Below are 12,405 nucleotides of genomic sequence, written 5' to 3'. Positions count from 1 at the left end.
ATGAAACGTGAGTGGGATAGTTTCATCTGAGTAGAGTCTAGACAACGCATCGGCCTTTCCATTACGCGATCCTGGTCTATAAGAGATAACAAAATTGAATTGGTTTAAGAAAAGACTCCAACGAGCCTGGCGAGGAGTCAAACACTTAGCCGATCTGATAAACTCGAGATTGCGGTGGTCAGTCAAGACGATTATCTGCTGTGCAGCTCCCTGAAGGTGGTGTCTCCATTCTTTGAAGGCTGCGATGATGGCCAACAATTCTCTATTACCCACGTCATAGTTTCGTTCTGCAGGAGACAACCGCCGAGAAAAGAAAGCACAGGGATGTAAGACTTCTTTCTCGCCTGTCCTCTGGGAGAGGATAGCTCCAATGGCACTGTCTGAGGCATCCACCTCTATTATGAAGGCACGTTCAGGGTTAGGATGCACCAGAATAGGTGCCGTGGTGAATTTCTGTTTCAGGCGGGAAAATGCTTCTTGAGCCTGGGGGGTCCAGGTAAAAGCAGAGTTCTTGCGGGTAAGCCGTGTGATGGGAGACACTACCTCAGAAAAGTTCCTGATAAAACGCCTATAAAAATTAGCAAACCCTATAAAGCGCTGGACCTCCTTTACATTCTTGGGGACCGGCCAGTCTTTAATGGCTTGGATCTTACTCTCATCCATACTAATTCCTCGTGACGTCATTACATACCCCAGAAATTGGATCTCCGTCCGATGGAATTCGCACTTTTCTAGTTTGATATACAGATGGTTTTGTCGAAGGCGTTCTAAGACCATCTTCACATGTCTGTGATGTTCCTCTGTGGAGTTAGAAAAAATCAAGATATCATCCAAATAAATTACAATGAATGTATCCAGGAGATCTCTAAAAATGTCATTCACCAAATGTTTGAAAGTTGCTGGGGCATTACATAAACCGAATGGCATTACCAGGTATTCAATGTGTCCGTAGCGTGACCTGAAAGCAGTCTTCCATTCATCCCCAGGTCTAATGCGGACCAAGTTATAGGCCCCACGGAGATCCAACTTAGTAAAGAGCTTTGCATGCCGTACTCTCTCCAATAATTCCGGAATCAAAGGTAGTGGGTAACGGTTTCTGATCGTGATCTTATTGAGCTCCCGATAATCTATGCAGGGCCTAAGAGATCCGTCTTTCTTCTTCACAAAGAAGATTGGTGCACCAGCGGGAGATGAAGAATGGCGTATGAAGCCCTTGGCTAGCTGTTCATCTATATAGTCCTTTAGCGCCTTTAGCTCTGGCCCTGCCAAAGGGTAAATCTTGCCAAACGGTATCCCTGCACCTGGTAATAGGTCTATTGGACAGTCATATGGACGGTGAGGGGGTAGTAGGTCTGCGTTCTTTTTGTCGCACACATCAGCATACTCACGGTATATTGCTGGTAGCTCTGAGACTGATGGTGGTCCCTTAGGGATGGAGCAGACTGAAGCTTCTGGACTTATCTGTGTCTTCGGAAAGTGCAGTTCTTTAGTCTCCCAATTAATCGTAGGATTCTGAGCCTGCAGCCAAGGCAGTCCTAGAATAATAGGGAAATGAGGAGAAGAGATGAGCATAAAGGACAGACTCTCTTGATGGTCATTACCCATGAGGACCTTCAGGGGTTCCGTCTCCTGGTCCACTGGTCCCGAGTTTAACAGTGAGCCATCCACGGTCTCCATCTGTACAGGAGTAGCCTTCTTTACTGAATGTACGTTATGTCTCTGGGCAAAGGAGATGTCCATAAAATTGCCGCTTGCCCCTGAATCAATCATAGCGGAGGTAGATACCCAAACGGAGTGAACCCTGAGTTTGAGGGGAATGAAGCAATGAGAATTGTTGTTCTTGCAGCTCAGCTGGGAAACCGCTGAGAGGACCGGAAAAACTGCTGCAGTAACACCTGCATCGGGCTCAGAGATAACGGAGTTCAAGTCCGAGTAATCAATGTCTGTATCTTCTACTCCCTCTGGGGTCTGTAGTGCGGACCTGACAGAACCCCTCTCACAGCACTCGCAGTGTATGATGGCTGCAGTTGTCTTACGAGAACGACTGGGGCAGTTGATGATGAAATGTCCTGACTTACCGCAATAGAAACACAGATTTTCCTTTAGTCGCTGTTCCTTACGTGCATCACTGACCCGTCTCTGTAAAGAGTCCACCTGCATAGGCTCGGGTTTTGGTTCTCGTATAATCCTGCTCAAGGACTCCTTGGCTGGAGAGGGAGAGAATAAATGATTAGAGTGCCTTAGCTCCGACCACCTCTCCTGTCTGCGTTCAGTAAGCCGAGCATCGATCCGAATACAGTAGTTGATAAAATCTCCTAATGCTGTAGGTGGGTCGACACGAGCAAGTTCGTCCTTAATTACAGAGGATAATCCTCTCCGAAAAACCGATCTTTTAGCGGAGCTATCCCAAGTGGTGTCGAGGGCCCATCTCCGGAAATCCAGAGCATATTCTGCTACTGAGCGCTTACCTTGGCTTAAAGTCAACATAGCTGATTCCGCTGTAGCACCGCGGTTCGGATCATCGAATGCCTTCCCCATAGCTGAAATGAAAGCATCAAGGTTATTTAGACAGTCGTCGTCAGTCTCAATTAGAGGGTTTGCCCATGCGAGAGCTTTGTTGGAGAGCAGCATAATTATTGTTAATACTTTAGATCGCTCAGTAAGGAACTGAGGCGCATGAGCCGCAAAGAACAGTTTGCATTGATTAATGAATCCTCTGAATCTTTCCCGTTCACCGCCAAAGCGGAATGGTGGTAGCTTGGGGATTCCCATTGCCGGGGTGGAAGTTTGGGTTTGGACTTGTCGCTCCAGAACCTCAATCCGGGTTCGTAAGTCCTGAGTGGTTTGTCCGAACACCTGTAGATTATGATCACTCCGATCCCGCAGACTTGCAAAGCTGTCCTTTACTGCCTGTAGATCGGCAAGGATTGAATTGGTTACTTCGCACAGATGTTTAATAGAGTCCTCCATATTCCCCGAAGATGTATGGCAGAGAGGCTGGAAAGAAAGAAAAGGAGCACAATAGTGTTTACCTGTGGTAACACTCCTGACTTAAAAGAAGGGAATGTGCTCACCTGGAAAGGTTGTGAGAAGCCACAACCACTATCACATATATCGATATCTTGGATCCACAGCCTGCAGCGGCTCCCCAACGGCAAAGATCCAAAAAAAAAAAAAAAAAAAAAATCTCTATACAGGTTGCAGCGGTGTCTCAGACCCAGCAGACTCTATCATGGCTCCTGAATCTGTCATGTGGTATACAGTCTATCTAGAGTCTAACGCATGGGTATAATAAGACACATGAGACATAAGCTTCTTAAGCATTTCTTGTATTACTTCATACAAGTAGTGCAGTAGCAGGATAGTTGCAGAGTTAGGCAAACAACCAACGATATTCAGAGTCTATTACTTTCCTGTCAGAAGTAGCTGGCAAGCAGAAGGGTTCTGTGTCCACAAATGGTTCCAAGCAGAGGAGATCCAGGCTTCACAGACCAAGTCACAAACTGGGAATAGAGCTGATTCAGGAGCACAGGTGAATCAGCTGGAGCTGATTAAAAGGACAATTGGCAGGAAACAGGGCAGGGACATCATAGCTGAGTACTCCATGTTATTTGAGGGCAAAGTCACTGCACATGCCAGGAAACAAGATGGCCAACGACAAGCTGAGGACTCCATATTGGTTGAGGGCAAAAGTCAATGCACAGTCCAGGAAACAAGATGGCCGACACACTAAATGCGAAGATAACGGATCTAGCATAAAAGTCCGAAAACATTACACTATAAGCCGCACCGGACCATAAGACGCACCCCAAATATTCAGAAGGAAAATAGGGAAAAAGTTAATGTGTCAAATGGGGTTCTGTCCCACAGTCTGAATTCAGTAAACCCGGGGGGGGGGGGGAATCGGCAGCGCTGGTGGAGCCGGGTCACAGGAGGTGTTCGGGGATCCGGCGATGATCTGACTTATCCCAGGCTGGTGCAGCAGGAGGCTCTGTAACATCTGTAATCTCACTGTGGCCATTTGGAGTAAGGGGGTTTAGTTTATAGATCCAGAAGATTTCTTCCCGATGTAGTTGTCCAATGCGATTCTGATCCTGTGGGGGAATCTCCTCTGTGGGGAATATTCTCAGTTGTGTGGAATCTTTCTTGTGTTTGATGGTGCAGTGACGTGAAAGCCCATGTTGGAGAAAACCCTATGGAGTATTGGAACGGTGTGAGTTCAGCCTTTTGTGGAGGGGTCGGGTCGTCCTTCCCACATATAATTTCTGGTATGAGCATATAATCACGTGTGTAACATAACTGGTGGAACATGACATGGGAGTTTTGATCGGGAAAATTTCACCAGTAGAAATAAGGGTGAATTCAGAGAGACCATGGCAGATCGAGTCACAACAGAGGCAAGTTTTCAGATTGCATGTAATGAGTTTATTCGGGAGACAGGCGATTTTTTAGCAAATCTTCCGTCTTCTCTTTTATGTTTCTTGGTGCTAGGACATTTTTCAATGATGGAGGTCTTCAAAATGTCAAAAAGGGATTGCTGGGTAATGTTTTTCCCACTCCAGCTGTCTGACATGCTCATGATGCTCCTGCAGAGGACGTGAGTAACTCAATATATCATCAGGTAAACTACCGCAAATCTACCCATCGGTGAGAAAAAATATGAGATTTTCAAAGACTGCCGGAGCATTGTTTAATCTGAATGGCATCACCAAATTTTCATTATGCCCCTCCGGTGTATTGAATGCGGCCTTCCATTCATCACCATTGTGTATACGTATAAGAGTAATCATAAGGAATTGAAAGAATTGTCACCCAGATCCTTCTTACAATTTTATTCCATGGTGAAACGAGACATCAAACCATATTAGAGTGCGGCGTGCAGGTAGCAGGGAGCTATACAGATGAGAGAGCCTGACGGACTACGGCCGTTTCGCACTTGCTTAGCGCTTCTATCGGTCCATGCTCGTCAGAGGGTTACACCACTTCCTTATAACAAGGGTTAGGGAATGGTTAACTGAGAAGTGCAAAACATTTACAGTGAGTACAGTGAGATGATTAATATAAAAAATGTAAAGAAATATAACATAGATCACAGCCACACAGACATATTCAATGTATCACTGAGGCCAAGGGGAACTTGTGCACCGCAATCCACAATCCATGCTGCTTCTCTTGTTAGTAGTAATCTATTCTGGTCACCGCCTTGTACAGGATAATCAGCGGGCTCAATTCCTGCAGATCTCAGCACATCGGGGTCTGCATTATGGACCTCTCTTATATCATTAATGTCACAGATGCTTTTCCTGTGTAACTGAATGGAAATGTTCTCTGAGCCTGATGTGCCGCGGTCTAATAGTCTGGGCAATATAATAATCGTCCTGGGCAGTATATGACATAAAGCACTTGCTCTGTGCGGCCCGTGATTAGTTTATCTACCGTCATCGCCCCGATCCTCAGATTTCTCCTGTAAGATGGAGATGACAGAAGGAGCAATCCCCACAATGGAAATGGCCACTTGGACGTCTTCCATGTAACCAGGTGACTTTATTGTTCTTCTCCTGGAATCTTTCCTGTAGCGATAAGTCATCTAAGTCACCGCTTCTTCTAGAAGCAATCCAGGGTTGTTCTTTGCTGCTACGGCTAAATCTTCATCTCCTCACAAATGCCAATTCCTGTTTATCGCTGATTTTATTACATTCATATTGGGATTAGGTGTAAAAGTAACAATAAACCTTTTATTATCTCGTCCTTTTTTCTGCTCTTCCTCCTGGATCCTGTAACTAGACCCACATGGGTTCCTCCATCGCTCTAGCACAGTGTAATAATGTTGGCGGATAACCTCTGTGTAATAAGTCGTCTGTCAGGTCATTCGCTTGTTGTAGGAAACCTTCTTCTCTACTATTCATTGTTCTCAGCCTCAGATACCGGCTGTATGGTCGGCCTCTGTTAGTATGTTCCAGGTGCGCATTATTAGAATGGAGGGACATATTGGTGGCTGCAGGTTTTTATAGGTGCTGGTTATTATTCTACCATCCACTATTTTATTATTCACATCTGAGAAATCTAAGTTATTCTATCCAAATTGTTAATAAATCTCATATTAACCTTATTCTCCTCGATCAAAGGGAAGAGTTTCTCTGCTACTTTTAAACAATCGTCTCTTTTCTATCTGAAATCTCAAAAAAGTTCTTAGTTGTTCTGGAACACCCTCTCAGGGCTGTGCGGTTACTCGGTGCCGGGCCAGCGTCTACCCGGTCAATGGCCCTGAGTGTCCATGTAAGGCCCTGTGCACACAGTGCAGATTCGGTGCAGTTCTGCAGCAGATTTGGCCCTGCAGAACTGCACGTGATGTACAGTACCATTTAAGGCTATGTAAAGCCAAAAACGCGGTGCACATGCTGCAGGTTTTTCCGTGCAGATTTGGTGCGGAATAAGGCTAAGTGCAATGAGTGTAACAAGCTGCCACGAGAGGTGGTGAGTTCTCCTTCAATGGAAGTCTTCAGAGGCTGGACAGACATCTGACTGGGATGATTTAGTGAATCCTGCTTTGAGCAGGGGGTTGGACCAGATGGCCCAGGAGGTCCCTTCCAACTCTACGATTCTATGATTCTATGCACACGTACTTTTTTGCCCTGCAGATTTTTCCGCGCAGAATTGAAGAAATCCGCAGGTCAAATGACCTGCACTTTTCCTGCGGATTTCTTCCTTTTTTATTGTGGTTTTTGTGCGGTTTTCCTCTGTGGATTTGGAGAATGGAGCAGGTGGAAAACCGCACAAAAGAAGTGACATGCTGCATATTTTGAACCACAAGAAAACCGCGCGGAAAAATCCACAGCGTCTGCACAGTGTTTTTTTCAATTGATTTACATTGTACTGTACATCACACTGCGGATCCGCTGGATATCTGCATCGTGTGCACAGGGCCTAAAAGAAGCAGCATGTCGCTTCTTTTGTGCGGTTTTACTGCAGTTTTTCACCTGCTCCATTATAGAAATCTGCACTAAAGCTGCAGGTAAAACGCAGGTCATTTTACCTGCAGATTTAGCAAAATCTGCGCAGAAAATTCTACAGCAGAATCTGCACCGTGTGCACATAGCCTAAAAATAAGAAGTGATAACCAGCACATCAGAGTCCTGCACACACTGAGGCCCCTGATCATGTGACTCCTGACTCCTCCCCTCCTGTGACCTCATCACAGGTCCTGTGCGCACAGAGCAGCTGTAGAAATCTCCGGCCTCAGGGGTCTCACCAGACTTCGCTCTTTTCTTGCAGGGGCCGCAGTGGATTTCATCCTGGATCCATAGAGCTGAATAGAGGAGCGATGTTCCTTCACTCTGATGGGAATTGATGGTGACGTTTGTCCAACGTCCACGTTACCGAGTAAATCCCCCCAGTACTGCAGCCGGTAAAGACCCCGATATCCACAGGTGTCCCCTCTAATTGGGGGAAAGGGATAGAAAAGCCTCTTATCCCGAGGGGAAACCCTGTACATGGAGACATCGGCCTCAGATCTCTCCTGTCCTGTTCTTCCAGAAAAGCCTCAAACTTCTGGGTGTGACTCAGAGCTGAGATCTAACGGGAGAGAAGATTCCAGTGCGGGGAAGACGGGAAACCTTCATATAGACGGCCGGTGGGGATGGAGGCAGTGACCGACTCTGGCCACATCTGTTTCTAGAGCCGCAGTAGAAGATGAAGATGTCGTCCTCATCATGAAGGAGTTATTTCTCATGTCGCGTGTAATGAATATCTCCTGCAGTTTTGCTAATGCCGATTCCAGTGTCGGTAATGAGACGAGAATTAGCGTTATGGAAGATGAGTCTATGAGGAACGTGTTCAGCTGCCGACTCCGAGGAGGAAACTGCTTGTTGTCTGTGGCCTAAATATATAGGTTTTATTAGTAGATGTCAGGGAAGAAAACTAAACCCTGTAAGATAATAAATCTCCTCATATGTTTCCCTTATTATCTCCAGTAATTGTATTATTACACAGGATTCTTATGATGTTACATCGGATCATCTTCTTCTCATTCAGGTCTCTACAATATCGGATCCTCTCAGTGAAGATCTTCTACAGAAGAGAATTTTCCTGATTTACCCATCAAGGATGGATATGGACAGAGACAAGATGGCGGAGAGGATGTTACACCTCACCCTAGAGATCCTCTTCCGTCTCACTGGAGAGGTGAGAGATTCTGATGACGTCACATTCCATCATTCTTATCTATGGGAATAACAGATGGACAGAACTGGAGAGGTGAGGACTCTGGGAATGTCTGTAGTGAGATTTATTAATGTGTCTCTCCATAACCAGGATTACACAGTGGTGAAGAAGACCTCTAGTGATCACTGTCAGGACCCTGTGTCTGAGGGATGGGGAAGACCCCTGAGCCCAATCACGGGGCCTCCACCTCACCCCCTGATCCATGAGGACATCAATGACCAGAAGATCCTAGAACTCATCTACAAGATGATTGAGCTGCTGACTGGAGAGGTGACACTGCTGGGAATGCTGGGACATTATACAGTAACACTATGAAGGGATCGGGGGATGACGGTATCATTGTATGTGTCAGGTTCCTATAAGGTGTCAGGATGTCGCTGTTTATCTCTCTATGGAGGAGTGGGAGTATTTAGAAGCACACAAAGATCTGTACAAGAACGTCATAATGGAGGTTCCCGAGCCCCTCACATCACCAGGTAATAGACAGGACTAAATACACACGGCCTATAATTATCTGTATGTAGAGAATGAATTCAGTCCCTGTATGTGTTTCCTCCAGATCTATCCAGTAAGAGGACAACACCAGAGAGATATCCCCGTCCTCTTCTTCCACAGGACTGTAACCAAGAAGATCCCAATGTTCCTCAGGATCATCAGGTAGATGGAGAGAAGGTGTCAGGAGATCTCCCCTATGATGTGTAGACGGCTGTGAAGGTCTTGTGCTCAGTCTTCTTTTATCCACCAGTATTACTGTATATACTCATGGCTATCTGCCACGTCATCTGTCTGTGACGTTCAGGCAGAAGAGGGCACGACGCACACTAACCACGTCACCGCGCCCTCTGCTATCTGAATGTCACTGACAGAGGACACATCAGACAGCAGCGATGGAGTGAGGGGACAGTTGAATATAGCCTATACTTTACCCGTCCTGGCGCCGTCTCTGCAGCTCTGTTCTCCCACTGTCTCCCTTCCTGCCTTCAGCGGTCACATGGTACCGCTCATTACACTCATGAATATGCGCATATTCATGAGTTTAATGAGCGGTACTATGTGACCGCCGAAGGAAGGAAGGGAGTCTGTGGGACAAGCAGGGGGCTGCAGAGACGGCGCCAGGACGGGTAAGTATGACCTGGCACCCCTCCGACCCCCTGGCGTATATGACTCGAATATAAGCCGAGAGGGGACTTTCAGTCCCAAAAAATGGGCTGAAAATCTCGGCTTATATTCGAGTATATACGGTATATGTTTTATACTTGTGTGATGAGAACGGTGGAGATGACAGGATTAGAGCTGATCATAGATGGGACTTCTCCATCTGTCGGTGACTTTTACAATATTTGTTTCAGGGTGAAGATCTGACCCATATTAATACTACAGAGACATATGTGAGAGATGATGAGTGGTGTAAAGAGGAGATTCCCACATATGACTACCCAGGTGAGTAGTAACCACTGAATGCAGAGAAGTCACAGATTCCTCTCAGTCACCGGCTGTGGCTGCTTTATCGGTGGTGTAGTCCGGCCGTATTACCATGATCACCATTTTGCCTCTAGACCACAACATTCTCCTCCACCCAAAACTGTTCAAATGACTTTGGGCATTGAAAGCCCTTTTCTATAGAACTTATAACCTGGAGGATCCACCTACCCCCTGGGATCAGGAGACGCTGACCGTTACCTGCCCAGATCTGTAGTCTACAAAGCCAAATGACAGCGTATGTAGAATGTGCTGACAAGATAGAAAATCACTTGAAGAAAAATCTTATGCTGGGCCTGTAAGAGAAAGCGGAGGGTAATGATGCTGTTGGCTTCCTAGATCCCTGAGATCTTATCGGATGAATCTTCTCTCCCTTCTGTGCTGCTGAATGTCTCATGGTCCCTAAAAGACCAGGTCCTTACAAGTCTTTCTGGTCAAACTTTGCTTTTATGAGCGACAACTCCAAGGGTATGTGCACACGTTGCAGATTTACCTGCAGAATTTTTTGCACAGAATCTGCATCTGTTGCCAGAAAACGCAGGTAAAAATCCGCACGTTTTTTATGTGGATTTGTATGCGTTTTTGTAAGCTAAATAAAGATATGTTAATTAACAAAAAAAAAAAAAAAGATTTGTGATGTCATTTCTGGTCCAACCTCCTCTTTTACATTTGTCCAACCCACACTCCATTACACACACAGATAAATATGGGATAGATGGATATATCTATAGATAGACTGATATATCCATATCTATGGATGGATCCAACTATGGATGGATCCATCTATGGATCCATGGATGGATTTATGATGGATAGATGGATGTATCTATGATGGATAGATGGATGGATCCATCCATGGATGGATATATGATGGATAGATGGATCCATCCAATAAGACGCCTATCCATTATAGATAGATCCATCCATCCAATAAAATGCCTAACCATTATTGATCTTATAGTAAGAAAGGGTTAAAAAACACACATAAGATTAAAGTATTTTAATGAAATAAAACATGACAGTTTTTCATAATTTTTATTGTACGCCTAAATCCATTCAAAGCCATCGATCACCTGCAAAAAAATAAAAAAACAAACCAACAATATACTCCCTGTCCCATGTAATCCCATTAATAACGAATATCCCACGACGATCTCCCCTATAGAGCTGTCACATCAGCAGATATGACCGCTCTATAGGCCTCCGATGACACACTGACAGGCGAAAGCCCTCCAGCAGTGTGTCATTGGAGATAAGCCTCGCATTTTACGGCACTACAGCGTGAGAAAATTCTCACGCTGTAGTGCCGCAAATTGACAGGTGAACTCCAGTGACCTGTCGGCGGCGAAGTGATACAATACAGAGGATTATCTCTGTCATTGTATCACTGGATCCCCTGGAGAGCAGTCGCATCAGCTGATGTGGCAGCTCTCCACGGGAGATCGTCGTGGGATAATCATATTAATTGGATTACGTTGCACACAGGGAGTATAGTGTTTATTATTTTAATATTTTTTCAGGTGAGCGAGGGCTTCGGGGATTAGGTGTAGATGGGGAGTATGAACTGTATATGTGTGTTTTTTTTGTTTTTTTTTTTACATTCAACACATTAGCCGGATGATGGGACTACTACTGTCCCATCATTGGCTAATGTTTCACTCACTGTCACTGTTGCAGGCATCGACCGATGGGACTTGTAGTCCCATCGGACGATGCCTGCATGCACACACACATGCAGACCCCCCGCACACCCCCGGCAGACACGCACACAGTCACCGCCCACACACTTCCCTGTTCCCGATCAGCAGCGTTTCATCCGCAGCAATACTGCAGATCTTTTTTAGACCTGCGGTTTTGCTGCGGAAATGCCTGACTCAATGCAAGTCAATGGGTGCAGAAACACTGCAGATCTGCATAAAGAATTGACATGCTGCAGAAAATAAAACGCTGCAAATCCGTGCGTTTTTTTCGCAGCATGTGCACAGTGTTTTTGGATTTGATGCAATTCTGCGCGTTCAAAAACGCTGCAGAAATGCATCAAAAACTGCAACGTCTGCACGTACCCTAAATGTGCAGTGAGGCCAAGTGTGAATTTCTGTACAATAACAGCAGAGTTTCCCTTTATCCTGACTTTTCAGTTTGTATTAAAACTACTGTATTTTTTTGGACTATAAGACGCACTGTTTTCCTTCAAAAATGTGGAGTAAAATGGGGGGGTGTCTTATAGTCCGGATGTACCGGCTCCGGTTGTAGAGGGGAGGTGGGCGAACGGCATCGGCGGAGCAGCGGGTCACATGAGGCTGGAGCCGGTGGCTGCGGCTAACTCCTGTTCCCGTTGCTAAAGAGAAATTAATATTCACTGCATTCTACGCCTATGGGTTTGGAGGGCAATGAATATTCATTTCTCTTTAATAATAGTATCTTGATATGATTAGCCCCCAACTCCGGTCCTGGTATGCAGGGCCCCATCCTTATAATTGGCCCACACCCCCATCCACATCCCTATCCTGGTATGCATGGCCCCTTCAGAAAACATTAAAAAAACAAACCATTACACTTACTTACCCCGTGCTCCCTCGCAGCGTCCTGCTCCGGTGCCAGCAACTGCTATATGCTTGTAAGCAGCACATGGCAGGGACATCATGTGCTGCTCACAAGCAGAGCACAGCTGCCAGGCCTGTGCACGCAAAAGGCACTGAGTATTCT

The 12,405-nt window shown here is 45.8% G+C and overlaps 1 protein-coding gene and 1 pseudogene across 3 annotated transcripts in view; one reads left to right on the top strand and one right to left on the bottom strand.

Moving 5' to 3' along the window:
- LOC141076439 (uncharacterized) overlaps positions 1–12,405 on the bottom strand; it is a 70,129-nt pseudogene that overhangs the window by 18,090 nt on the left and 39,634 nt on the right.
- The window catches only part of LOC141076435 (uncharacterized), a 151,740-nt gene that overhangs the window by 117,599 nt on the left and 21,736 nt on the right, over positions 1–12,405 (top strand). For 2 of the 3 annotated variants that reach the window (XM_073563884.1, XM_073563883.1), the window contains exon 6: positions 9,570–9,660. In XM_073563884.1, the coding sequence (XP_073419985.1) occupies positions 9,570–9,660 (91 nt within the window). Of the gene's footprint in view, positions 1–8,338; positions 8,491–8,572; positions 8,697–8,779; positions 8,878–9,569; positions 9,661–12,405 lie in introns of those variants that run through there. The other variant, XM_073563885.1, reaches the window with a different exon arrangement.

The sequence above is a fragment of the Dendrobates tinctorius genome, unplaced genomic scaffold (genome assembly GCF_039654945.1).
Source record: "Dendrobates tinctorius isolate UK_male_01 unplaced genomic scaffold, ASM3965494v1 ptg000404l, whole genome shotgun sequence".
Classification (NCBI taxonomy): Eukaryota; Metazoa; Chordata; class Amphibia; order Anura; family Dendrobatidae; genus Dendrobates; species Dendrobates tinctorius.
This window is presented reverse-complemented; position numbering and strand designations above follow the sequence as displayed.